Source organism: Cololabis saira, chromosome 17 (genome assembly GCF_033807715.1).
Source record: "Cololabis saira isolate AMF1-May2022 chromosome 17, fColSai1.1, whole genome shotgun sequence".
Lineage (NCBI taxonomy): Eukaryota > Metazoa > Chordata > Actinopteri > Beloniformes > Belonidae > Cololabis > Cololabis saira.
The window spans coordinates 16,938,324-16,965,024 of NC_084603.1; the positions used below are offsets into that span (position 1 = coordinate 16,938,324).

At 44.9% G+C, this 26,701-nt stretch overlaps 1 protein-coding gene across 1 annotated transcript in view; it reads right to left on the bottom strand.

Moving 5' to 3' along the window:
• The window catches only part of LOC133464112 (cilia- and flagella-associated protein 46), a 145,141-nt gene that overhangs the window by 62,856 nt on the left and 55,584 nt on the right, over window positions 1-26,701 (bottom strand). Inside the window, exons 22-37 of the mRNA XM_061746098.1 lie at window positions 26,120-26,252; window positions 17,037-17,174; window positions 14,363-14,473; window positions 11,984-12,165; window positions 10,864-10,995; window positions 10,636-10,783; window positions 8,461-8,527; window positions 7,324-7,462; window positions 7,043-7,223; window positions 5,652-5,805; window positions 3,977-4,194; window positions 3,731-3,865; window positions 2,742-2,891; window positions 2,267-2,415; window positions 421-519; window positions 285-345 (exon numbers count right to left, since the gene is read on the bottom strand). Coding sequence (XP_061602082.1) covers window positions 285-345; window positions 421-519; window positions 2,267-2,415; window positions 2,742-2,891; window positions 3,731-3,865; window positions 3,977-4,194; window positions 5,652-5,805; window positions 7,043-7,223; window positions 7,324-7,462; window positions 8,461-8,527; window positions 10,636-10,783; window positions 10,864-10,995; window positions 11,984-12,165; window positions 14,363-14,473; window positions 17,037-17,174; window positions 26,120-26,252 — 2,197 coding nt within the window. The remainder of the gene's footprint in view (window positions 1-284; window positions 346-420; window positions 520-2,266; window positions 2,416-2,741; window positions 2,892-3,730; window positions 3,866-3,976; window positions 4,195-5,651; window positions 5,806-7,042; window positions 7,224-7,323; window positions 7,463-8,460; window positions 8,528-10,635; window positions 10,784-10,863; window positions 10,996-11,983; window positions 12,166-14,362; window positions 14,474-17,036; window positions 17,175-26,119; window positions 26,253-26,701) is intronic.

A 26,701-nucleotide genomic window follows, 5' to 3' on the forward strand; every position in this document is an offset into this window, starting at 1 on the left:
TTTGTCTAATATTTAAATGTGTTTGATGATCTGAAACATTTAAGTGCAACAAACATGCAAAAAAAACTGAAATCAGGAAGGGGGCAAACACTTTTTGACACAACTGTAACCCATCATGTGAAATGATGGATTGAATATAACAGAAATCATTATGTTCCCCTAAAATCATTGTTGATGAATATAAGTAACTTGTTGAAGAAATTAGGAACTAGTACATTTTTATGATTTGGTTTAAAAAAAAAAAACCCAAAAAAACCTATCTATTTTTGAATGCAGCACCTGACCTGGTTCTGAGCTTTTTGAAGGCTTTTCCTCTCCCGAGAGAGGAGTATGGCTTTGTGGCACCTGCAGTCATGAATACAATAGCAGAGGTTATAAAAAATGTAAAAACATAAAACTTTCATAACAAAGTTCACGCACCCCATTTGTTCTTGTTCCTGAATTCTGCTTAAAGTCAGAAGTTTCTCCTGATACGGAGACTGGGACTCCAGTCCCAGCTGAACGCACGTCCTGACTAGTCTGAAGAAGAAAACATACTTTTACTGAGTAACTGCCTGCCTGCCCGCCCGCCCGCCCGCCCGCCCGCCCGCCCGCCCGCCCGCCATCCATCCATCCATCCATCCATCCATCCATCCATCCATCCATCCATCCATCCATCCATCCATCCATCCATCCATCCATCCATCCATCCATCCATCCATCCATCCCTCCCTCCCTCCCTCCCTCCCTCCCTCCCTCCCTCCGGGAATTCGGAGCGGCCGGCTGCGGCCCCGGAGTGCTGCAGCGGTCCGGCTCTCTCTCTCCTAATAACTTTTCTCTGTTTGAGTTCCTTTCGCCAGGAGGACCCGATCCTCCGGCAGCGTGCCCCTACCAGCCCGAGAAGCTAGATCCTCCCGCGTCCGTAAGTCTGTGCCTCGGTGATGATATGGGAGCGGCACTGATTAGTGGATTGCCCCGCGTGCCTGGAGGCCGCGTCAAGGCTCCGTAGATCCAGAGGGATTGCCCCGGCTGTTCATCTAGAGCGGTTCGGAGCTAAACTCATTGTTTGTGTATTTTGTGGCGCCATCTTCGCCAGTTATTCACGGTTTAAATGCCGTGTTCGTCATCCGGTCTGATTCCACGTGGCGTGGCGAGGGCGCCGCCATCTTTAAACGTTTTGTCGGCCACGTGCAGCCACGTTGTTTTGAAACATAGATGATAATTTTTTATTGTTTTGATTTCTTTTTCCATTCAAGCAGTTAACGTTTTATTGTTGTTGTTTTTCTTGATGGTTAATGTTTTGTGTTTTAACGGAGTGCGCCATCAAGATTTATTCAATGGTGTCGCTTTTACCATCTGCTGGACACCTGGATGTGAATAAATTCTGATTGATTTTAATGAGAAGTTGTTTGTGATGTTTTTAACAAATTCTCGTCACAATGGCTGTTTGACCGAGCTAGTGCAGAACTGGTAATTGCCTTTAATATTATTCACCAGAAATAACAGCCCTTACCGTTGTTCTGGTGGAATAATCACTAATCTCTGAGACTGATTTCTGCTGTTAAAAGTTATCATTTTTCCTGGTTAAGGCCCAGGTGGTGCCCCTGCAAGAATCAAGTCATTTTGACAATTCAATTTGATAAGTAATCTACCTTATTAATTATTAATAATTGTTGAATAAAATTATTAATAGTTCTTGATAACTGAACAGCGCATCCACAAAACACCATCCATCTATCCATTTGTTCATCCATCCACTGGGATGACTTTAGATCTCAGTTTGACTGGAGTTTCAGGTGATTTGTTCTTGCTGGGATTGTTTTTGCCCCGCGGCTCGAGCCTCAAACACAGACGAGGCTGCAGTCGTCTGGTTAGTTCTTTTTTGAGGACACCAAATTTCTTTTTACAATTTTCTAATCCAACCCACAGCAACTGATGAGACACCACATGAGGCAAACTATCAGTTTGCACAGATCCTCCTGGAGCCATAACAGTCTAGTTGGTTTTTGCAAGCAGTGTGTGATGCCTGATTTAAAGGCAATGTTGTTTCTTTTCTAAATAAATAAGTGGAAAAAAACAATTTAAAAAAACCATCCTGAATGCAGGTAAATCAATCAGGACCAAAACAAAATGAGCAAAGAACAAAATGAAGTGTTTACTAGTTACTCAAATTTCACTGCCCCATTTAGAGCCACAAAAGAGCTGTCGACAACATTTCTTCTCATTTGCTCTATTGCCGCGGAAGAACCAGTAGCTGGTGTTGTTTCCTGTGAAAGTGTGTCCGTACCTGAGTCTGTAGAGGTCGGACAGGCTCCTCCTGTCCAGCAGATCAAGAGCGATGGTCTCAGCGAGGTGCAGTACCGGCAGAGTCAGGTGACCCAGGGAGACGGAGTGGAGCTGTTCTTCCAGCAGACTCAGGAAAAACAAACTTTGAGTCTGCAGAAAAATAAATACATTGAAAACTTTAAAAACGCTTAACTATTAAATCCAGGCTTATCCCATGCTTCCATCTCACTGCAGATGTAGATTTGTATATTCATGACAGTACATATTTAATTCACAACCCCACGGTTCCAACTTCATCCCTAATCCTAATTTGATCCCAAGAGATCAATAAGTGCGCCTTCTTTTGACCAACAAAAAACTAGCTAGAAGATATAAACCCTGCTGCATTGGAAAAAATAAGAATAAATGTGTAATGACATTATCCGCTTGTTATAAAACTGAGTAGTGTGAGAGTGTTGGTCGGTGCTTTGTTTTACCTGCTTTGCGATGCTGTGTGTGTTGACACATTGGGGATTGCTGCTGGTTCTGAATATCTGCCTGGCCGGGTCGGGACAGACATAACGAGCCCACTCCGTTGTTGTTGAAGGAACCGTTAGATCCAAAAGTTTTTCTTCTGGAGGGGGCGGCTGCACAGAAAAAAAACAACCTGTTTTAAAATAGCTGTAGTTCTCCAAGTAGTCCATACAGAACAAATGTCTCAGCATTGTGGCAAGTGGCGTCAAATGTTATGGCCTAAACCGGGGGTCGGCAACCCGCGGCTCTAGTGTGGCTTTTTAGTGCCGCCGTAGTGGCTCCTGGAGCTTTTTCAAAAATGTTTGACTTTTTTTTCTTCTTTTTTTCCTTTTTTTCTCTTTTTTCCCCCTTTTTTTTAACCTTTTTTTTTTTTACCTTTTTTTCTCTTTTCCTTCTTTTTTCTCCTTTTTTTTCCTTTTTTTCCTCTTTTTTATCTTTTTCTTTTTTTTCTCCTTTTTTATCTTTTTTTTCTTTTTTATCTTTTTTTCTTCTTTTTTTCCTTCTTTCTTCCTTTTTCCTTTCCTTTTTAATCTCGACATTTCGACTTTTTTCTCAACAATTTTAAGTCTCAACTTAATTCAAGTGAAAATTTACTTGAAACAGGTGAACATGGTCAAATAACAAGTTATCTTCCTGGTAATGAGTCTTGTTTTAAGTGTAATGAGATTTGTTGACTAAAAATGAGACATTTTAACTAGAAATAAGACAAATATTCCTGGTAAGATTTTGAGTTTTTGCAGTGTATAAATAAAAACAATACATACTACATTTTATAACATCAACAAATTCAAACAATGTATAGTTATCATATTTTGCACAAATAACCATTTTTAATAAATATTAATTTATTTATATTATATCTCTCTCTATATATACATACATATACATATATACATGTAGAAATACCCATATACTATCTACATTTTTTATTTATTGTGTGATTATGACTTACATTTTTCTCTTTCTTGCTCTTTTTGCTCTCTTTCTCCTTGTCTTTGCCCGCTCTGCGTTCAGCCGGCGGCGGATTCTGTGGTTGCTGACTCTTTGATATTTCCTCAGAAATCTCCCGAGCCACGGCCATAGAAGCCTGCAGGGAGGAATAAAAGCACATTAAGTACATTTCAACTGCATTCAAGGCTAATTATCATGTACAGTCTCCTCCATCGTGTCAGTGTTGGAGGTGAAGTATCTGTAGTACCTTCCATATGTGCAGTACAAACGTGTGGGCTCTGAGCAGGTTGAGTTCACGCTCGTGTGAGGTTTTGTCACACATGACAGCGAGCAGAGTGTGAGCTTGCACCAGGTAGTCAAGGCGACGCACCTCCTTTAGACTGGACAGGTTTTGTGTAAATAAACCATGGACTCCCACCAAGGACTTGCATTTCCAAGAGGTTAAATTCCTTTTGGATTCTCCATCTAGGGATTTTAAAGAGACTTTAGTGTTGGGACACAGCGGGAGAACAAGGACTTAACAAACACTTCCTGCTTCTCTCGTATGAACGATCGTAAGCTCTCACTTGGGATTTCAAAGTATCTCTCTCATCGTCCTTTAACCTTGTACTGTCTTAGGGTCAAAATGACCTAATTATCCTGTCCTTCTTTCCTCCTGCTCTCTCCTTCCTTCTTCCCTTCCTCTTTTCTCCCACCTTCCTTCCTTCCTTCCTTCCTTCCTTCCTTCCTTCCTTCCTTCCTTCCTTCCTTCCTTCCTTCCTTCCTTCCTTCCTCTTCCCTCCCTTCTTTCTTTCTTTCTTCTTTTTTCCCTTCCTTCTTTGCTCCTGCTCTCTCCTTCCTGCTCTCTCATTCCTTCCTTCCTTCCTTCCTTCCTTCCTTCCTTCCTTCCTTCCTTCCTTCCTTCCTTCCTTCCTTCCTTCCTTCGTTCCTTCCTTCCTTTTTCCCTTCCTTCCTTCTTTCCTCCTGCTCTCTCCTTCCATCTTCCCTTCCTCTTTTCCCCCTTCCTTCCTTCCTTCTTCCCTTCCTTTTGTTCCTTCCTTCCTTCCTTCCTTCCTCTCCCCACCTTCCTTCCTTCCTTCCTTCCCTTCCTCTTTTCCCCCTTCTTTCTTTCTTTCTTTCTTTCTTTCTTTCTTTCTTTCTTTCTTTCTTTCTTTCTTTCTTTCTTTCTTTCTTTCTTCTTTCTTTCTTTCTTTCTTTCTTCTTTTTTCCCTTCCTTCCTTCTTTCCTCCTGCTCTCTCCTTCCTTCCTTCCTTCCTTCCTTCCTTCCTTCCTTCCTTCCTTCCTTCCTTCCTTCCTTCCTTCCTTCCTTCCTTCCTTCCTTCCTCCCTCCCTCCCTCCCTCCCTCCCTCCCTCCCTCCCTCCCTCCCTCCCTCCCTCCCTTCCTTCCTTCCTTCCTTCCTTCCTTCCTTCCTTCCTTGACCCGAAGACAGCACAAGGTTATTTACTTGGCTCAGTTCACAAGCAGACGTATGGAAAACTGAGTAAAATAACAGGGTTTCCTTAAAATAAGCAAATACTCCAGACACTTTAGCTTCCCTGCAAACTTTAGAGGACACATTGAAGGAAAGGCAAGTTTAAACCCATAGAAAGTTCTTGACAGAATATGCAGAGATACAATAAAAGAATAAATTGAAAGTTCTAAGTAAAAAAAATGTATGAAATGACTTAAAAGAAAAGGAAAAAAAATACAGTGGTTGTAGATCTTTGTATTGGCCCTACAGTTGTGACAGATACTTTTCTCGTCAGAACATTTATCTTTGCAATTAAATGGGTTTGTCGTACCACTCCTGGTTTCTACAGAATCTCCGTTAAACGTTTCAGGATTTCTGTTAACCCATGTCAAGTCCAGGATTAAGGTGGAACTATCAACCGTCAGTCACACAAATGTGTCATGATACAGTGAAAAAGAGTCAAGAGTGCACCTGGTTCCTCTGCTGGTTCAGGTTCCAGGTGCAGGAGGACGTCTATGGCCCACTGGACCTGCTGTTGAGCAGCTACTGGGGAGAAGTTGTTCGAGTACAGCCATGTCCCAAATTCAAGCAGGATGCCGGCCTTCTGCCACTGACTGTTGGTGCTCTGTTGACAGAAGAGAATCAGAAACCGCGTTACCGATCAAATATACTGACACTCTCAGGGAATTTGGCTCTGGATGGAGCACGACTGAAATACATTCACCTAAAGTTCACATCATACAATCAACATTCAGGTTACATACAACACTGTTTCTACTGAGGTCAGGTCTTTATTTGTCTGAGTCAAAGCGTATCGTCTCACTACAAGCTGAACTTATTCTCAGCTGAGTACAGCTTTTAATCAAGCTACAACACCCACATGTAACCAGTACTGGAGTTGAGGAGGGGTGGCAGCCCCTCCTGAAATAAAAACGGTCCAAATCATCCCCCTGTAAAACTGCCATCCCTCCTTTCCATCCCTTATGTCATTTCATCAATGAATGTGGTTTTACTGCTATTTCAACATTTAGAGTCATCACCAGAAAAATAACTTATTTGACAATTTTCACCTGTTTCAAGTAAATTTCCACTTGAAACAAGTAAGAAAATCTGAAGATTTATCTTCTCATTACAAGCAAAAAAATCTTGTTCCACTGGCAGATTTTTCTACTTATTTCAAGTGAAAATCTACTTGAAACAGGTGAAAATTGTTGTTTTTTCCAGTGATCAGTCTTGTTTTAAGTGTAATGAGATGTTTTTACTAAAATGAGACATTTTAACTAGAAATAAGTCAAATATTCTTGTTAAGATTTTGAGTTTTTGCAGTGATCCATTTTACTTATCCTGTGAATATATATAATATATCCAGAATCATATTGATAAGTTCAGAAAAGTGTTTTTTATTGTTGTGTTTTGATGTATTTGATGTAAGCCCAGTGGATATTTAAAGCTTAAAGAAGGCTGCATTTAACTGCTGCTATGTCATTCCTGCAGTATTTCTGCAGGTGTTTTGGTCACTGCTATTATTTGTAATATATTATATTATTTGTAATCAGCACAAATTATCTGTCCCCATATGATAAAATCCACCATCCCCCCTGATTTCTTTCTTTACAACTCGAGTACTGGCCAATGTACATCATTTGCAGACACAGTTGTAGTGACAGGTTTCTTCCACATGATGGCGGAAAAGACTTTTCTAAAAATATTTCCTTATCTGTGTCCAGGCCAAATACACAGGAATAAAACACGAGCTTCAGGATCACAACTTTTCAAAAGGACAAACAGCAAAAGCCCCTATTTCATTAACTTAATGATGATATAATCTCTTGGTGAAGAAGGTGTTTGAGCAGAGACGTTACCGTGAAGGAGGTGAGGGCTTTCCTGTAGCAGCTTAGCTGTTGCTCTACAGTCTGGGCGTATATCGCCACCTGGTGCCACAGGAGAGGACAGCACTGACTGTCTTCTTGCAGTTCCTGCATGTCCATGGTTACACTCTCTCCCAGGCATCCTTTGACCAGAATACGATATTTGAGCAACGGTCTGGGGGAAAAAAGAGAACTCTAAAATCTCTGTCTCATCCCTGTCCCCAGTTATCGTTATTAGTCATTATTATTATGATTATTAGTAGTATTTTACTCACAGACGATGTCTGGTGGGAGGCATGTCTCCTATAGCTTCATCAAGCAGCAGGAGAGCGCTTTTAAAGTCTGCTTTATCCATGTGAACATGGAGCAAAAAACGTAAAATATTTCCTCTCAATGTCAGGCTCTCTTCGTCTTCTAAAGGATGCATGTGTGGAGAAACACGTATTTAAAAGATCGTCAGGTAAATTTACCATTTTGCTTTTATTGTACATGAAAAAACTAGATAGCCCAAGAAGACGATACAAGTTCTTAAACCTTGTACTGTCTTTGGGTCAAAATACTAATGACTAATTCTCCTGTTCCTCCTTTCCTCCTGCTCTCTCCTTCCTTCCTTCCTTCTTTACTTCTTTCCTTCTTTCTTTTCTCCCCTCGTACATTCTTTCCTTGTTTTCTCCTTTCCTTCCTTCCTTCCTTGCATCCTTCCTTCCTTAATTTTTCCCTTCCTTCCTTCTTTCCACCCTTCCTTCCTTCTTATCTCCCTTCCTTCCTTCTTTCATCCCTCCCTTCCTTGCTTCCTTTTTCCCTTCCTTCCTTCCTTCCTTCCTTCCTTCCTTCCTTCCTTCCTTCCTTCCTTCCTTCCTTCCTTCCTCCTTCTTTCCTTCCTTCCTTCTTTTCTCCCTTCCTTTCTATCTTCCTTCCTTCTTTTTCCCTTCTTTCTTTTCTCCCGTCCTTCCTTCTTTTCTTTCTCCCTTCCTTCTTTTCTTTCTTCCTTCCTTCCTTCCTTATTTTCTCCATTCATCCCTTCTTTACTCCCTTCCTTCCTTCCTTCTTTAATGCTTTCCTTCTTTCTTTTCTCCCCTCGTACATTCTTTCGGTCTTTCCTCCCTTCCTTCTTTCTTTTCTCTCTTCCTTCCTTCCTTCCTTCCCTTTTCCCTTCTTCCCTTCCTTCCTTCCTTATTTTTTCCCTTCCTTCCTTCCTTCCTTCCTTCCTTCCTTCCTTCCTTCCTTCCTTCCTTCCTTCCTTCCTTCCTTCCTTCCTTCCTTCCTTCCTTCCTTCCTTCCTTCCTTCCTTCCTTCCTTCCTTCCTTCCTTCCTTCCTTCCTTCCTTCCTTCCTTCCTTCCTTCTTCCCTTCCTCCTCCCTTGACCCGAAGACAGCACAAGTTATTAAGTATTAGAGTTCTTTAGATCTTACTTGATTCTCCGTGTTTAGGCGTCCCACGGGGAAATTCTCCTATGGGGGGCGATCTTTTTCCCTTGGCCTGTTATAAAAAACATTAACACTTAAATGTCACCATAGTGAAGGGAGAGTGTTGTTGGTACGGCAGGTCGGGCGGCGCTGACGCTGGAGTTGAGCTGAGGATTGTTGATGTTCACTCTAGGGTCTTCCACACAGCAACAATTCATAGCGTCGCGAAGGCAAAGGCACTAAGGTACTTAGAAGCCTTGTACTTTTCGAATGATTTAAGTGTTTCATATTCATAGGTTGTTTCTTCTTTTTAATATTTTAATGCATTATGTAAAGCACTTTGAATTGCCTTTGCGCGGTGCGTTATTTAACTGTCTTGTGTTGCCGCGCTCTGCTCCACTCCGTTAATCGAGTGCCAACTGCTGGCACTAACACTTGCAGCACTTTTTCACGGACGCTGCCAAGTAGGAAAGCGCCCCACAGATGAGCGTCATTGTAAATTCTCACATAAGCTACCTTTAATTATGGATTTTCAGTTATTTCACAGCTGAGTGGCTGTTTATCCTACTGGCGGGGGAGTTGTTTTTTGGCACCAGTGAATAGACCCAAGTTCTCCCTGCAGTGCACTGAGGACATTTGGAAGCATCAATTATACATATTAGATTCTATAGCTTACAAATGTTGACGCCTATTTTACTAAGCTTTCTTGCAACCAAAATGAATAAATGAAAAAGTTAACAAAAGTCAAAAGGACAAAAAAAGTTAGGCCTTGCTGTCATTATGCTGATGTTTTGGGTATTTTTGCTGAAACGTTATTCCATATAGGCGTCCAAGTAAACTAAGGGCCAATCCCAATACACCCCCTACTTTCTACCACTACCCCTAAAAAAAGAAGCCCCAGATTTTAGGGCACTTGGAATCTTCCCAGGGGTCTGTCCCAATACTCCCCCTACTCCTACTTTCAGCACCACCGCTAAAATCAGGAAGCTGAGAGCCAAAAGCTGTTTTAATTTCAGCTGTATCGCTGTTAATATAATAATAATGACTTGGATTTATATAGCGCCCTTCAAGACACCCAGAGCGCTTTACAGAAATCATTATTCATTCATACACATCCTCACTGGTGGTGGTAGCTACATTTGTAGCCACAGCTGCCCTGGGGCAGACTGACAGAAGCGTGGCTGCCATATCGCGCCAAACGGCCCCTCCGACCACCACCAACATTCACACACATTCACACGAGGCAAGGTGGGTAAGGTGTCTTGCCCAAGGACACTATGACAGCAAACTGGGACAGAACGGGATTCGAACCGCCGACCTTCCGATCATTGGACGACCCGCTCTGCCACCTGAGCTACTGCCGCCCCAATATGCCACTTTATTAAGTTTTAATATTTTTTCAGGCGCAAAAGTAACCGTTAAGATCCCCAACCTGGGCTCAGTTTATCCAAATAATGTCTGTTAAGAAATTTGCCGGGGAGCAGCAGCAGCCGCTCACGTACAGACGTGATTGCCGGGTCAACCTGCGCCATCATCCCGGGGAGAAACCTGCAGCTCTGTGGAGAATTACCTCTGGCTGAAATAAATCATTTAGGAAGATAAATGTTGGTTTAATAGATGAAATCTAACAGTTGTAGCCTGTTAAGAAATTTGCTCAGAAAATTTCAGGATTTCTGCCTGCCGGCTCTGGAGCTGATTTATGGTTCCGCGTTAAATCAACGCAGAGCCTACGGTGTAGGGTACGCGGCGACGCGCACCCTACACCGTAGGCTCTGCATTGGTGTAACGCAGAACCATAAATCAGCCTTCATTCTGGCGAGATTGCAACAACAGGCAAACCAGTGATTATGTACTTCACTGAGTGAATATTATGAAAGTAAAATATATATTTCTCGCTAGAAATGTAATCAAAACGCATTTTTATGCAGAAACTAACTCAAAATATTGATTTTATTCACTAAAAAATAAGAAATGTCCGCCATGTTTGTTTTTTTTTATTCAGTCCACAAATGACGACGAACTGGTCTTGGTTCATTGTTGCTGTACACCTTGTTTCATTTCTTAGCTTTTTAGTTTGAACACTTATAACACAAGTTTTTTTTTTTTTAAAGTTATGGTTTTGAAACATAACAAGAATTTACATGATTTGAAACGAGATTACAAATGTAGCTTCCTACATACATGTGTGGTGGTATTAAGGAGTGCAATGACGATCCTTTCCAGGTGCTCTTTGAATTGAAATGTTTCCTGTGACAGAGCCAGACAGGCGTTCCAGTAATGCCCGGCAGCTGTGACACATAACACTTGACTTTCAGCTTTCTCTGCAAAGCTGTGAACATGAGAGGAAGCCGTCAGATAAAAGTTAAGCCTTAGGCATTAGCCAATTCCTCCAACTATTCTACACAGTACCTGACACTGGACACGAGCACCTCCAAACCCATTCTGTAGGCGTCCACGTCTCCCCTGGACTGGTGGATTAAGCTCAAACCTCTCACACAGGCTGCACCGCTCAGCATCTCGTTCACTGCAGACGGGCCGTACCTGCAATTAGAGGGACAAACTCAGTCAGCCAATCAATCAATCCATCAGTAAGGCCATCAGTACTCGCAGTGTAAAAAAAATAAATAAATCTGGGGGGATGGTGGATTTTATCATATGGGGACAGATAATTTGTGCTGATTACAAATAATATAATATATTACAAATAATAGCAGTGACCAAAACACCTGCAGAAATACTGCAGGAATGACATAGCAGCAGTTAAATGCAGCCTTCTGTAAGCTTTAAATATCCACTGGGCTTACATCAAATACATCAAAACACAACAATAAAAAACACTTTTCTGAACTTATCAATATGACTCTGTCCTTCACAGGATAAGTAAAATGGATCACTGCAAAAACTCACAATCTTAACAAGAATATTTGTCTTATTTCTAGTTAAAATGTCTCATTTTAGTAAAATAAATCTCATTACACTTAAAACAAGACTCATCACTGGAAAAAACTAAAATTTTCACCTGTTTCAAGTAGATTTTCACTTGAAATAAGTACAAAAAATCTGCCAGTGGAACAAGATTTTTTTGCTTGTAATAAGAAGATAAATCTTGTCCCACTGGCAGATTTTTCTACTTATTTCAAGTGAATATTTACTTGAAACAGGTGAAAATTGTCAAATAAGTTATTTTTCTGGTGTTATTTTTCTGGTGATGACTCTAAATGTTGAAATAGCAGTAAAACCACATTCATTGATGAAATGACATAAGGGATGGAAAGGGGGGATGGCAGTTTTACAGGGGGGATGATTTGGACCGTTTCTATTTTCATCCCCCCCTCAACTCCAGTGCTGCATATAATTAAGTATAAAATTATAAGACTGATGAGCTTACTGATTCAAACTGCATTTCATCCAAATATGCACAATGTTACCTGTTTACTAATGCTGTCCGTGATCCTCTTGGAAACAAACAGTAATTAATAACTTCCAAAAATGATCTCACTGTTTTAAATGTACTGTATTTCTGACTCACAGAACACACGGCGTGGTGCTGAGACTCTTCGCCGCGGCTTCTTCCAGCTGCAGAGCTCTCTGGGTGCAGCGTAACACCAAGCTGTGGTTGTTGCCATGGCGACAGGAGGCAGCCAGCTCGCACCAAACCTGCAACTCCACCACGGCGTCGGACCAGCAGCATTCAGACGCCTTTCTCACCAGCTTTGGGTGGGGAGGGAAGAGATGGAGAAGAGATGGAGTTGGTGTGGGAAAAGGAGGAGGAGAAAAAAGAATGGTGATGGAGCAGAAAAAAAGGGGGTGAAATGCAAAAATAACATACCGTAAGTAACATGGAGGAAGTAAATGTTTAAAAGAGGAAGTTCGATGTATAGAAAGGCAGCAAAAGTATGAGAAAAAAAACATTTAAATAAAACTAAGATGCATAGGAAGAGCAAGCCAAGTAGCCTTTGTAGGGCCAGTCCCAATCCCCCCCTAGTCCTACTTTTCAGTCCTACCCCTAAATTTTGCATGTTCCCGTGAGGGTAATGGTGTCCCAATTCCTCTTTGCATGTAGGGCTAGTGGACATAACGAGGGCTAGTGTGTATGAATCTAGCCCTTCACAGCGAGGGATTTCAGATACTGACTCGCTGACCGAGGGCTAGAGAAAATTTCCCAGAATGCTTTTCGTCGTCATTTGCAGATTGAATAAAAAAAAAACATGGCAGACATTTCTAATTTTTAGTGAATATATTTTACTTTCATAATATTCAGTCAGTGAATGTACATAATCACTCGCTTGCTCGTTGTTGCGTTGTCTGCGTCGATTTAACGCGGAACCATAAATCAGCTCCCGAGCCGGCTGCTCGTCTCATCCCCCAAAAACATCAGAGCAAATTTCTTAACAGGTGTTATTTGGATAAACTGAGCCCAGGTTGGGGATCTTAACGGTTACTTTTACACCTGAAAAAATATTAAAACTTAATAAAGTGGCATATTAACAGCGCTACAGCAGAAATTTAAACAGCTTTTATCTCTGGGCTTCCTGATATGGTGTGACGTATGTGCAAACGTAACTACGCAGTCGCTTATGTACCCGAACGTAAACCACGCAGTGACGTAGCAAGTGGTGTCCCAATCCCTAGGGAAGATTACAAGGACCCTACCCAAGTGGCTTCATTTTTAGGGTGAAGTGGTAGTGGGTGAGGGCTAGTGGTAGAAAGTAGGGTGAACATTGGGATTGGCCCGTGGTGTAATTTAAAAAAGGAACAGATTCTAGTATTCGAAGGTCTTTTGAGACCTTCGAATAATTGAAAATTAGGGGAAAGGGGAAAATAGGTCACTAAGTATAAAAGAAAGAGAAGATCAGAAGTTGATGGACTGTAATAAACTCTTAGAGAAAGCAAAGCAGCTCTGATGTCAGATGACGCCTGACATGATGTGACCACATAAGAGTTATGTGACCGGCATGACGTTTAACCCTTGTACTGTCTTTGGGTCAAAATGACCTAATTCTCCTGTTCCTTCTTTCCTCCTGTTCTCTCCTTCCTTCACCTTCCTCTTTCCTTCCTTCCTTCCTTCCTTCCTTCCTTCCTTCCTTCCTTCCTTCCTTCCTTCCTTCCTTCCTTCCTTCCTTCCTTCCTTCCTTCCTTCCTTCCTTCCTTCCTTCCTTCCTTCCTTCCTTCTTTCTTTTTTCCCTTCCTTCCTTCTTTCCTCCTGCTCTCTCCTTCCTTCCTTCCTTCCTTCCTTCCTTCCTTCCTTCCTTCCTTCCTTCCTTCCTTCCTTCCTTCCTTCCTTCCTTCCTTCCTTCCTTCCTTCCTTCCTTCCTTCCTTCCTTCCTTCCTTCCTTCCTTCCTTCATTCTTTACTCCTGCTCTCTCCTTCCTCACGTCCCTTCCTCTTTTCTTCCTTCCTTCCTTCTGTTTTCCCTTCCTTCCTTCTTTCCTCCTGCTCTCTCCTTCCTTCTTCCCTTCCTCTTTTCTCCCTTCCTCTTTTCTTCCTTCCTTCCTTCCTTCCTTCCTTCCTTCCTTCCTTCCTTCCTTCCTTCCTTCCTTCCTTCCTTCCTTCCTTCCTTCCTTCCTTCCTTCCTTCCTTCCTTCCTTCCTTCCTTCCTTCCTTCCTTCCTTCCATACTTTTTTCCCATCCTCCCTTCCTTATTTTCTTCCTTCCTTCTTTCCTCCCTTCTTCTCTTCCTCCTCCCTTGACCTAAAGACAGCACAAGGGGTTAAAGAAGTCACACGAGCTCTTAGTATAAGCACATAACACATTACACATAGACGGGCTCAGAGAGATTGCAGGTTTCTGCAGCATCTGCTGTCGCCGTCTGGGCAACAGCTAGAGTAGGAAAACAGACTGAGGAGACGTAGTGAGACATATATTATTATTATTATTATTATTATTATATTATTGAGACATATATTACTGTTGAGAGACTGGGAGCAGAAAACTCCGACTGGCCGGGGTTCCTGTTGCACTGGAGCGTCTCCACTCCAACCAGCACGTCCGTCATCGCAGACACTCCGTCATTGTTACACTAGAAATGGGAGAGGAACGAATCATTGTGAAAACAAAGAAAATCACTTTTCCCTCTTGTTGGACCACCGTCATGTGATCATGTGAACTCTGTTTTATGTTTTTAATGTAGTGTGCCGTCAGGATTTATTCAAGGTGTCGCTTTTCCACCTAAATGTAAATAAATTCTGATTGATTTTAATGAGATAAGTTGATTTGACAGAGCTAGTGCCAAACTTGTAAGAGCCTTCAACATTATTCTGCAGAAACAATAGCCTTTACTGTTATTCTGGTAGAATAATCCCTATTTTGAGACTGATTCTGCTGTCAAAGTTATAATTTTCCTGGTTAGAGCCCAGGTGGTGCCCCGATTATTAATAACTCTTGATAAATGAAACAGCGCCACCTATCTGCTGTGTGGCACAACACTCTGATAACTGTTTTGTCATAAAAAGCCTCTCAGCTCGCTATTTTTTTAAATCTTAGAATGGATATTCATAAAAGGATGACAGCTCTTAAAACTAATCTGAAACTAACTGTATCAAAGGTTTGAAAACAGCAAAATTGTTCCCTTTTAAATGACAGCACTTTGATGGTTCATAATACAGAAGTTTGTTGTTTTATTTTCTATCCACCTCTTCTCACTGAGTGCTGTAACTGATCTCAACCATGAAAAAGTATTTAGTTAGCCTCATATTTACTTTCAACGCAACTCTGAAACGTATGAGGGTCAACACTTAACATTCAACTCCGGAGAAATGTCTCTCTCTGTGGAAATCCACAATGAATGCAGGAATATAAATGTCACAGAAAAAAAGCAGGTGTTAGGCAGAGTTGTGGGAATATTTATGGAGATTTAACGGATTTTGTTACTTTGCTACAATGTGAGGTTTGATCATTTCACTGACTGCAGTCAGGCGTCTCTAGCAGCAGTGACTCATTCAGATTACAGCACAGGTATAGTTACTGGATAGCATTTTTTGTAGCAGTATTTTCTTTTGAAGACATGTGTGTAATTTATTGATCAAACCCACATGTTTAATCTTTTAAACTTAACTGGGCTTTTGTTTGAACCATAATAAATGTTTGTATTACTCTACTGGCTCAGCCAATGAGATCCTTCTGTTTCCTACTTGACTTCGTATCTTAAAGTTTCCACTGAAGGAAAGACTGCATAAAGCAAAGCTGCTGTTGGCCTGGCCTCATTTATAAAGCTTGCGTGTGTAAAACAGGGCTTGAAAGATGTGCACGCCACCTTTTACGCAAGGTTGGGATTTAAAAAAAATAAACTAACGGGAAAATGTGTGTATCTCTACGCCATCCCTGACCCTCGTGCACAAACATTTTGAAGATATGGGGAACTGTCGAACGCAGGCGGTGAGGTGGTGAAATGAAGCCAGATTCATGTCATACTTTTAATGTCATCACATATCAGACTTATAATATAATAGCGCTGATCGTGTTCCTCTGTGTTTGAAGCTCAGCGTCAGTCAGGACTCTGGTGCTGCAGCCGCGGTGCAGGACACGCAGGGAACCTCCTCTTCACCCACCGCTTCCAACCATAGAGTGACTGAGGACAGAACAAATGAGTGCCGGGCCACTCTACGGAGCCCCTAAAGGGACTCAGATTTTTTAAAATATATATATAATGAGTTGTACGCGCGTGCGTAAGCCTAAATTATGGTTCCGCGTTAAAACGACACCAACGCAGAGCCTACGCCGTAGGTTCTGCGTTGGTGTAATGCGGAACCATAATTTAGGCTTAAAGGTTTCACGCGCGCACGTAAAACTCATTATACAGTATATATATAAAAAAATCTGTGTCCCTTTAGGGGCTCCGTACCTCTTGGCCTCCACCTTCAAATCACACCACTTGTTTTTTTTTCTGCACCATCTGTCCGTGGCACTCACGGCGTTTAGCGCAGCAACGATGTGCTGCCACTCTCTCGCTTTATTTTATACTATTTATATACTATTTATACTTTTACTGTGACCACCAAATAATGTGGTTTTCCTGCCTCCTCCTCATCCACAACATCTCCATCTCAGTCTCTGTGAAATTTAGTGGCACGGTTGCCTGGCTCGACACGTTCATTCATCCTGACGTGCAGCAGAAACAGACTGCAGGAAGCCGCTGCGCATGCTCAGCAGGCTCATTCATATGCAAATACTACTTTGCATTGCCCATTTATGGTATGAGGTGGGCGTGTAGAGGGTGGGATATGAGGCGAATTCACCTGCGCAACCTTCCAGATGGAATGTGATTTATAAAGCGAACATTGCGTGCAAGTGTGCGCTCAGCTGATTTCTGATCAGCGCCGACACGAACAAAGGTGTTGCGCAATCGAGTACGTCACAGCAGCTTCACCCCAACCTGCCCACTTCTCACCTGGCTGTGGAAAAACAAACGGGGACAAAACGGGTAGAGGCGGGACTAGCCGAGTCGGGCCGAGTAAGGACTAGTGCAAAAGGGCCATAAATGAGGCCCCTGTTATGTGTATAGAGACTGAGATACTAAAAAGAGACATGTATTACAAAATAACAGCGGATTTAATAGGCCAGTAATGTCATAAACAGGATTTTACCTTTAGCGTATCCGTCTTTGAACTAATTTGCTGCTGCAAGAACCTCTTGATTGTCATCCATGTGCTCAACACCCGTTTCCTTGCTGCGATCGGGACGGAGATGTGACAGCCGGATATGCTGAGGGCGTCGTCACACAGCTGACGGAAGTATTGAGGACAATAATGAGTGTTATAACATTTAATATTCGCTACAATATTAACAGCCTGAAAACCACAGGTGGTGATCATTAACCCTGGTACTGTCTTTGGGTCAAAATGACCTAATTCTCCTGTCCTTCTTTCCTTCTTCCTTCATTCTTTCCTCCTTTCCTTCTTTATTTTCTCCCCTCGTACAATCCTTGTTTTCTCATTTCCTTCCTTCCTTCCTTCCTTCCTTCCTTCCTTCCTTCCTTCCTTCCTTCCTTCCTTCCTTCCTTCCTTCCTTCCTTCCTTCCTTCCTTCTTTTTTCCCTTCTTTCCTTCCTTCTTTTTTTCCTTCCTTCCTTCCTTCCTTCCTTCCTTCCTTCCTTCCTTCCTTCCTTCCTTCCTTCCTTCCTTCCTTCCTTCCTTCCTTCCTTCCTTCCTTCCTTCCTTCCTTCCTTCCTTCCTTCCTTCCTTCCTTCCTTCCTCCTTCCTTGACCCAAAGACAGCACAAGAGTTAAAGGGAATTAACAGTTAACAAAATCCATCAACCTAAACCTGATATAAAATAAAATGGTCTTTCAAAGGCCATAAAATGTGACGTATATCTGTAGATATCAGTATTCTCGGGACATTTTCTGAGCAAAAGACATTTAACAGCCACAAAGGAATCAGCGAGTTTGTTCCAATTTGTTCCAGTCACACACTGTATCACCCTCTTATATTGTGTAAAATGTATTGCAAAGGATAATTTCTTATCTTCTCTTCAAAAAGGAAGCAGACAGGATGAAATTTAGTTAATAATTCAATGAAATGGTTCTTTCATCTTAAGTTAGAGCTGATATTCATGGTGGATCCTTGGAAAAGAAAAGGAGGGGTGTTAATTGGCAGCAAAGAAGACAGAGAACCCAGACTTCAAAAGCACCAAACCCAGTCATGGAAACGTCATATGTGCACGTATGTGTGTGCATTCATGGTCGACGTACAAAATAAGATATATCTTAACAATGCTGTGATGTTCTAACATCTGTCATGGTTTCCTGTTGAACTGATGTTCCCTGAAAGACTGAGCTCTTCTCCATTTGTCTGTGGGCGATGGTCTGCACATTACCTTTGTACAAATTAATACTATATTTAATAGGTGAATTCTAATTACAGTTGTCAAAAGAATAAAAGGATGTAAATCAGATTTTTTCTGGTCTCATGCTATCAAAGGAACAATGAACTAGTCCAGGGGTCGGCAACCCAAAATGTTGAAAGAGCCGTATTGGACTGTGAGGGACCAGAGCGGCCTCCCCACGTACAAGGGGACAAGGCAAAACTGGACCTGGGTGATGAGGTGTAAAAAAACCTTGCAGAGCGTAGAATGCCAAAAAAATAAGGCCTTTTATTTTATGTAAAAAACACATACAGGCAGAGGGCAAAATCAGTAATAAAAAAAAAAAGGCACAATGGGGCATAGTCTCTCAACAAGCTTCCTCCATTCAGCAGACCCCTCTTCTGGTATGCAGCTTCTGTTTATAAACCCTGGCAGGGTGGAGAGGTTGATTGGACACAGGTGTGCCACAATCAGTAGAACCAGGCACACCTGTGTGCTGCTTCCCCGCAGACCACGCCCAATCCTCCACTCTGCCACACACATAAAAAAAAAGTCCGGTGATGGTGAGAAGGGGAGGGGTTGCTCACTTTCTCACATGGACCAAAAACACAAAAAACGAAAGTTACGCCTGTAACTACGGTTCTATGAGTCCCGGATGACCGCCAGGCGGTGCTGTAAGCACTGGATATCTTCCCTCGCGCATGCGCATGTCGAGTACAATACCAACAATGTCACGTCACCCGTGACCCCTGCATGACCCCCGGAAGGGTATATCTTCCGGCGTCAGCATGGGATCGACTCCTAGAATCTTCTCGCGAGAGCACGAGGATTCGGAGTGACCGGCAGGCCTGGCGGTCATCCGGGACTCATAGAACCGTAGTTACAGGCGTAACTTTCGTTCTATTTCGTCCCTACTGACCGCCAGGCGGTGCTGTAAGCACTGGATGACGAATACCAACAATGTCACGTAGGATCCCGGTCACATACCTCACTGACCAGGGGCAGAAGGACCCGGGAGTAGAACCACGCCCAACGGTTGGGGAGTGGCGACATTGATCCGGTAAAACCTGGAGAACGTGTCCGGCGACGTCCATGAAGTCGCGGTGCAGATGTCCTCCAGAGGCACCCCCTGCAGGGCAGCCAAGAAGCTGCGACGCTTCTGGTCGAGTGGCACCTCACCCCCACTGGTAAGGGGCGGCCACTGGCCCTGTGGGTGCGCTCGACGGTGTCCACCACCCAGTGGGACGGCGCTGTCCAGAAACAGCACGCCCCCTGTTGGGGCCACCATGGCAGAGAACAAGCTGCTCCGACCGTCGCACAGGCGCGGTAGCATAAGCAGCAAGGGCCCGTACGGGGCACAAAGGGCTTGGCCCACTCTCTGCAGGACCTAGGGCAGGAACGCCACGTTCGGCCACAACGTAGCCCCTGAGCTGACTGACAGGGCATGTAACTCATCGACTCGCCAATGTCATGGCGAGGAGAAAAGCGATCTCCATAGAGAGCCACTTCAGGCCCACCCGGGCCAAGGGCCCAAAAGGGTGGAGAAGAGAGGGCACCTAGCACCATGGGCAGGTCCCACACTGCTCGGGGTTTTATATTCATGTTTATGTTCTGGTTCTCTGGAAAGCGTCTAGAGACAACATCTGTTGTATTAGACGCTATATAAATAAAATCGAATGGAATCGAAAACTGGGGCCTTTGGGCTCCTCGGGGGGGGCAGCCTCAGAGCCCCCCTGAGAAAGAGAAACCAGCCGGTGGCACCCCACGGTGGCATTCTCAACCAGGGCATGTTGCGATGAAATGACAGCCACATACACCCTTAAAGTGGACTGAGCACGGCCACCATCCAGGAGGGACCGAAAGGAACCCCAGGATCGTGGCCACGGGGCAAAGAACAGGGTCCTCTGCCCCGTCTGCACACCAGGCAGAGAATCTCCCCCACTCGCACTCATACCAGAGGCGGGTGGGAGGCACATGGGCATTCGAGATGCCAGCCCTGACGGGTTCAGGACAGCTTGACAACAATGGGTCGGGCGCCGCAGCGGCCAGACTCAGAGCCAAAAACGACGGGGTCGGGGTGCAAAACCTGAATCCCCGGCTGAAAAAGACGGCCTCTCTGGGGGGTGTCATGTTGTGTCGCAGCAGAGCCTCCGCAGCAGTGGAAACTATGTTTCCCCGGTCGGAAGGGGGCCACCAAGAGGAGCCCGTGAGCCCTCTGGAGGACCCTCTGCAAAGGCGGCTTGCGCCGGGAGAGGAAGTCCGTCACCCGGTTCCTGTCTCCAGGCAGGAACATCGCCCGAAGGCCGGGCAGGCGAGGAGCTGTCCACGCCAGGAGGCCCCGGGACACCTGCAGCAGCTGTGCAGAGTCGGGGCCCCCTCTGGTGGCTGATCAAGGAACAGTGGACACACTGTCCGACCGACCCGGCACGTGCCTCCCCCACAGGAGTTGCAAAAAAATGTTAGTGTGAAGTGCAGAGCCCAGAGCTCCAGCACGTTGATGTGGCGCGTGCGGACCCGGGAGGACTACTGATGACAGCCTCCCGGCAGGGAGGGGACAGCGCCTAAGGGCACACCCCTCAGCCGGAATGTCCCGCCTTTCCAGGGTGCAAGGGTATAGACACACACCCGCGAAACCCTGACCAGCCTGCGCCCGTGCCTCTTGGCATCCAGGCGAGGCTGTCCAGCCACATTGCAGGGGGCGTAGCGACAGCAGGCCCAAAGGTATAAGAGGGGCAAGGGTTGCCATCACGCACCTGGTGAAAAAAATCCTCGGTGACAGGGAGAGCCCGCACAGGAGCACCCTGAACCGACAACGGTGGCCCCGGTAGGCGAACCCCCGGAACTACCGGTGACGTGCCGCGACCGGCACGTGAAACAAGCGCCCTGTAGGTCCACAGTTGCAAACCACTTCCTCCTGACCAACGCAGAGCATCTGCTGTGGTCAAGCCTCCGGAAGGGCAGGACCTTCATGTATTCGTCGAGGTCCCTCAGGTCCAAGATGGGACGACGTCCGTCGTCTCTCTTGACGAGAAAGTAGCTCAAGTAGAACCCCCAGGCCGCGGCGGGGGGTCCACCGGCATGATGGCGCTCTTGGCCAGTAGGGCGGGCAACACCTGAGCCCGAGCCGGAATGTTTGCCGGGTCTCTGACGATGGTCATCTCAACCCGGCCGGAGGTAGGAGGCCGGTGTCGGAACTGCAATACGTACCCCTGGGCTAGGGTGGAAACCACCCGGGCCCCAATGAGCAGGCAGCCCAGTAACCGAGCTGCTGCCGGAAAAGTAGCTGACGACCAGCTCCGTGGTCTTAGCGCCGTCTCCCCCGGGCTCTGGACGTCCCGGGGGGGCGACGGTCGGGATCAACGCCCCGACGCTGGTGGGACGGTCCGCGCACAGGGGGGCGAAAGTCACCAGCAGGCTGACTCACAGACCGCTGAAAGCCGCGCCGGCCGCCGTGACCCCAGAGCAAACTCTGGCATGGCAGGTTCCACCTGGCCAGTACCATGTTGCAGATTGAGGAGGGGCGCCTTCATCTGCTCCATGTCGGCAGCCAAGCGATCTACCTTCGAGGAGAGCTGGCTCGTCATCCGCCGTCGTTTGGGGGCCCCCACCACTCTCTTTGCCGATCGCTTCAGAGAAGACCCCGGCTGAAATGAGGGGAGGCTGGCCGACGGCCCCGGCTGCTCAGGGCCGAGGCACGACACGCAGAGGTCCTGGTCATCCGCAGGGTCCAGGGCGGCCATGCACCCTGGGCATGAACGCTCCATCACAGCGACCGGTGGGAGAGGGAGCGGACACGCTGCCGTCGCCACGGATGTGCTGGCAGGAGAGAGGAGCGGACACGCTGCCGCTCACACGAATGTGTCGGTGGGAGCGGTCACGCTGCCGTCACCACGGATGTGCCGGTGGGAGAGGGGAGCGGACGCGCTGCAGTCACCACGTAGGTGTCGGTGGGAGAGGGGAGCGGAAACGCTGCCGTCACCACAGCGAGCACGCTGCCGTCACCACCAATATGCTGGCGGGAGAGGGGAGCGGCCACGCTACCGTCAGCACGGATGTGTCAGTGGGAGAGGGGAGCAGAAACGCTGCCGTCACCACAGCGAGCACGCTGCCATCACCGCCAATGTGCCGGCGGGAGAGGAGAGGGCCACGCTACCGCCAATACGGATGTGTCAGTGGGAGAGGGGAGCGGAAACGCTGCCGTCACCACAGCGAGCACGCTGCCGTCACCACCAATATGCCGGTGGGAGAGGGGAGCGGCCACGCTACCGTCAGCACGGATGTGTCAGTGGGAGAGGGAGCGGACACGCTGCCGTCACCACGGATATGCTGGTAGGAGAGACGAGCGGACACGCTGCCGTCCACACGAATGTGTCGGTGGGAGCGGTCACGCTGCCGTCCACACGAATGTGTCGGTGGGAGAGGGGAGCGGTCACGCTGCCGTCACCACGGATGTGCCGGTGGGAGAGGGAGCGGACGAGCCGCCATCACCACGTAGGTGTCAGTGGGAGAGGGGAGCGGAAACGCTGCCGTCACCACAGCGAGCACGCTGCCGTCACCGCCAATATGCAGGCGGGAGAGGGGAGGGCCACGCTACCGTCAACACAGGTGTGTCAGTGGGAGAGGGGAGCGGAAACGCTGCCGTCACCACAGCGAGCACGCTGCCATCACCGCCAATATGCAGGCGGGAGAGGGGAGGGCCACGCTGCCGTCACCACGGCTATGAGAAAAGGCAAAAATAGGCGTCTTTACTCAAAAAGAAGAGAACAATCCTCTCTCGTTTCTTTCCTTTTTTTTTTTTTTTTTAAAGAAAAAAATAACTGCAAGGAAAAATAATAATGTCACATCAATAAGCGGGAGAGGGAGCGAATGCTGCCGTCACCCTGAACGAACCAGTGGGAGAGGGAGCGAAACGCTGCCGTCACCACAAATGTGCCGGTGGGAGAGGGGCGTGGCCTTCACCACGGCTGTAAGAAAGACCAAAAAAGGTGTTTGTATGGTTTTTTTCAAAAGAAAAAAATAATCCTTTTCTGTCTTCTTTTTTTTCCTTTTTTTTTTTTTTTTTCAAAAGAAAAAAATAATCTGCAAGGAAAAAATAATGTTGTCACATTAATAAGTGGGGAGAGGAAGCGAAACGCTGTCTCCCTGCGCAGATTGTGATCAGGTGTCCGGCGCAGCTGACAGCTTACCTTCTGTCAGCTGGGCTGGGGGGCGGGGCGGGGAGACGCCGCCGCAACCCGACACCATCAATACCGCGCCGGCCACAGCTCCTCGGAGGACGAAAAAAATCGTTACTCCTACCTGAATGGCACGAAGCTGCACAGAGGCCGGCGGGTTTCTTAGGGAGGAAAGGAAGAAGCCTCACAAAGCTCCTATTTCCGTCCTGTACTTCAGACGCGCGATGCGAGAAGAATAAGGAGTCGATCCCATGCTGACGCCGGAAGATATACCCTTCCGGGGGTCATGCAGGGGTCACGGGTGACGTGACATTGTTGGTATTGTACTCGACATGCGCATGCGCGAGGGAAGATATCCAGTGCTTACAGCACCGCCTGGCGGTCAGTAGGGACGAAATAGAACCAATATGTCTGGAGCCGCAAAAAATGAAAAATCTTGTATAAGCCTTAGAATGAAGACAACACATGCTGCATGTATCTATATTAGTTATAACGAGGGGAAGATTTTTTTTTCATTATGCACTTCAAGAAAAAAGTCGAAATGTCGAGATTAATTCTGAAGTACAATCTTGAGAAAAAAGTCGAAATGTCGAGAAAAAAGTCGAAATATCGAAAAAAAGTCGAAATGTTGAGAAAAAAGTCGAAATGTTGAGAAAAAAGTCAAAATGTCAAGATTAAAAAAGAAAGGAAAAAGGAAGAAAAAGAGAAAAAAAAGAAGAAAAAAAAAGAAGAAAAAAGGAAAAAAGAAAAAAAAAGAAAAAGAAAAAAAGAAAAAAGAGACAAAAGGAAAAAAGAAGGAAAAAAAAAAAAAAAAAGGTCAAACATTTTTGAAAAAGCTCCAGGAGCCACTAGGGCGGCGCTAAAGAGCCGCATGCGGCTCTAGAGCCGTGGGTTGCCGACCCCTGAACTAGACTATTTTAATGGAGAAGAATGAAAGGTATCTTGATACCTTGATATCTTGAAATGATCACTATCTAAGTTTATATAAATTATAATCTAAGCAAGTGTGAAGGGTTTTTCATTTGCATTCAAAGAATCCTGTTTTAAACTGTTTTGAGAGGCTAAAATAAGCATTTAGAGGTCTAAAACCTTCAAAACAGTGTTTTGCGTGTTCGTAGAGTCTCACATCGTGTGCTGTGAAATACTGATGTGCACAACATATCAAAATTTCATTTTCTCTACACAAGCAACAAACTGCAGGCAAAGATTAAGCACACGCTCCTCAAACCACGTCTTTCAACTCCTTTCAGAGATTCCAAGCTTTTCTTAAGCTTTGAGAGCTGGGATTTCAGACGTTCTTTTCACAGTAGAAAGATCAGAAAGAAGCAGCTCAAAACAGCACAATCAGTCTGAGGGGGAATCGGCAGAGGGCCGAGCATGTGCTATCTCTCAAAATCTGTCCCCCAAAAATCGACAGATTTTCATCAAGAAGCCGTCTGATTATCTGAAATGTGTCGTGGCGGCGAGACGGCGGAGTGTGCTGTCGTTAATACTCGTTGCATCATGCACTTCAAACCCCAGTGAATGTATTTCTCCTCTCAACCGCAGTATTTCTTCTAAATTGATCACTTAATAGCTTCAATAGCAGTATTGAGCAAAATCTTCTTTAATCAAATGATCCCTATGAGTCATTTTGGTTTAAAAGGAAACTCATTATGCCTATTTATTTATTTATTTTTTTTGTGAGGCGTCAATGCTTTCTGACGTCTTGATAAATGTGGTCAAAATACTACAGTTTCAGTAGTTTTCATATAAAAGGCATGATAAAAGAAATAATGGAGTTGAGAAAAGAGGGAATGTGCATGACGTTCACAGACTGCGTTTCCATGCATCAATAACCCTTTTAAAACCTGAATATTGGCAATAACCCGAATTTGCACGGCCATGTAAGCACCAAAACCCTTTGAATAACCCAAATTTGCTCATATTCTGGTTTTTAAAAACCTGAATATGAGCCCTGGGTTACTCCTTTTAAAACCCGAATATTGGGTCATGTAAACGCACAGAATATCCCCATCAAACGGAACATGAATTTGTTTTCTGCACATGCTCTGTTCACAAGGAATCCTGGTCTTTTGAGCCCAGGAAGTTCTTATAAATACGGAGAAACCAAGACCAGGAGGAGACTAATCACTTCATAAATGTAATGAAGGATATGAACATTTCTGCATTTGTAGACGGTAGAAAGTACCGGGATAGAAGATTTACAAGAAGGTGAGAGAAAAGTTGCACGAAGCAGCATTTGTTTTGAATTTGGATACAGGAAGAAGAAGCAGAAATGACGGGAATTGCGTCATGATGTTCTCCGTGCGTCGCTGGTTTGATCCAGATATCCCAAATGATTAATTACCATGTAAACGGAATATTCTGAATGTTTCAGTAACCGGAATATTAGCAATAACCCCAATTTTGACTGCATGTACATGTAAACGTAGTCATTGTCTTAGCGTTTTCCATCAAATCTTGGTTTGGACTGTTAGTTAGAACAATGCAATACTTAGGTGATAGATTTTATACTTATTATATGACAAGTGATATAGTAAGCATAATAAGTAAGTACAAAAACATGTTGATAAGTCATATTCTGGCAATTCTTAAACATTTAGATTAACACATTTAGATCGTTCCAAGTCACGCAGGGGTTTCCATTTCCCCATCGCACTTCTGTGCACACGCAGTGACATACTGTACCTTTAATGCTTCGTGGACATCCTGCTCTGCAACATGTTTTAAATTGTCTCCTGTCAGATCAGCATCATCTCTCTCAGACTGAATCAACCCCCGGGCCACGACGTCACAAAGCAGCACATGCAGCGTACAGTTCCTGACAAACACACAAGCAATCCAAATGGACAATGTCTTTGGGAATAAGAAATTGAGTTAAAAAGGCCCCATATCTATGGTTTAGCTCTTCCTGTAATAAAAAAAAAAAAACAAGAAACTTCTTACATATTTGTGTGGGAAAAATATGTAACACTGTCACAGTAACTCAAAATTCCCACAACTATAATGTATGCCCAAGGACATTATGTCTGTTTTCATTGGCATTCGTTGGCTCCTTCTTAAGTCAAAAATTGGAGCACGGCTTAAAATATTCCATATTCAGAGTGAGCTACGGCGCCACAAGGAAACGCATTTACAGAGATTTTCAGAAGTCAACTCTGACTGTGCCCCAAATGCTTGTTAGCAGAAAAGGAAATGCTTTTTAATTCTACCTGAACTGAGGGGCTTTTGAATTGAAGGACAACCGACCCGGGGACCACAGTGTTTATA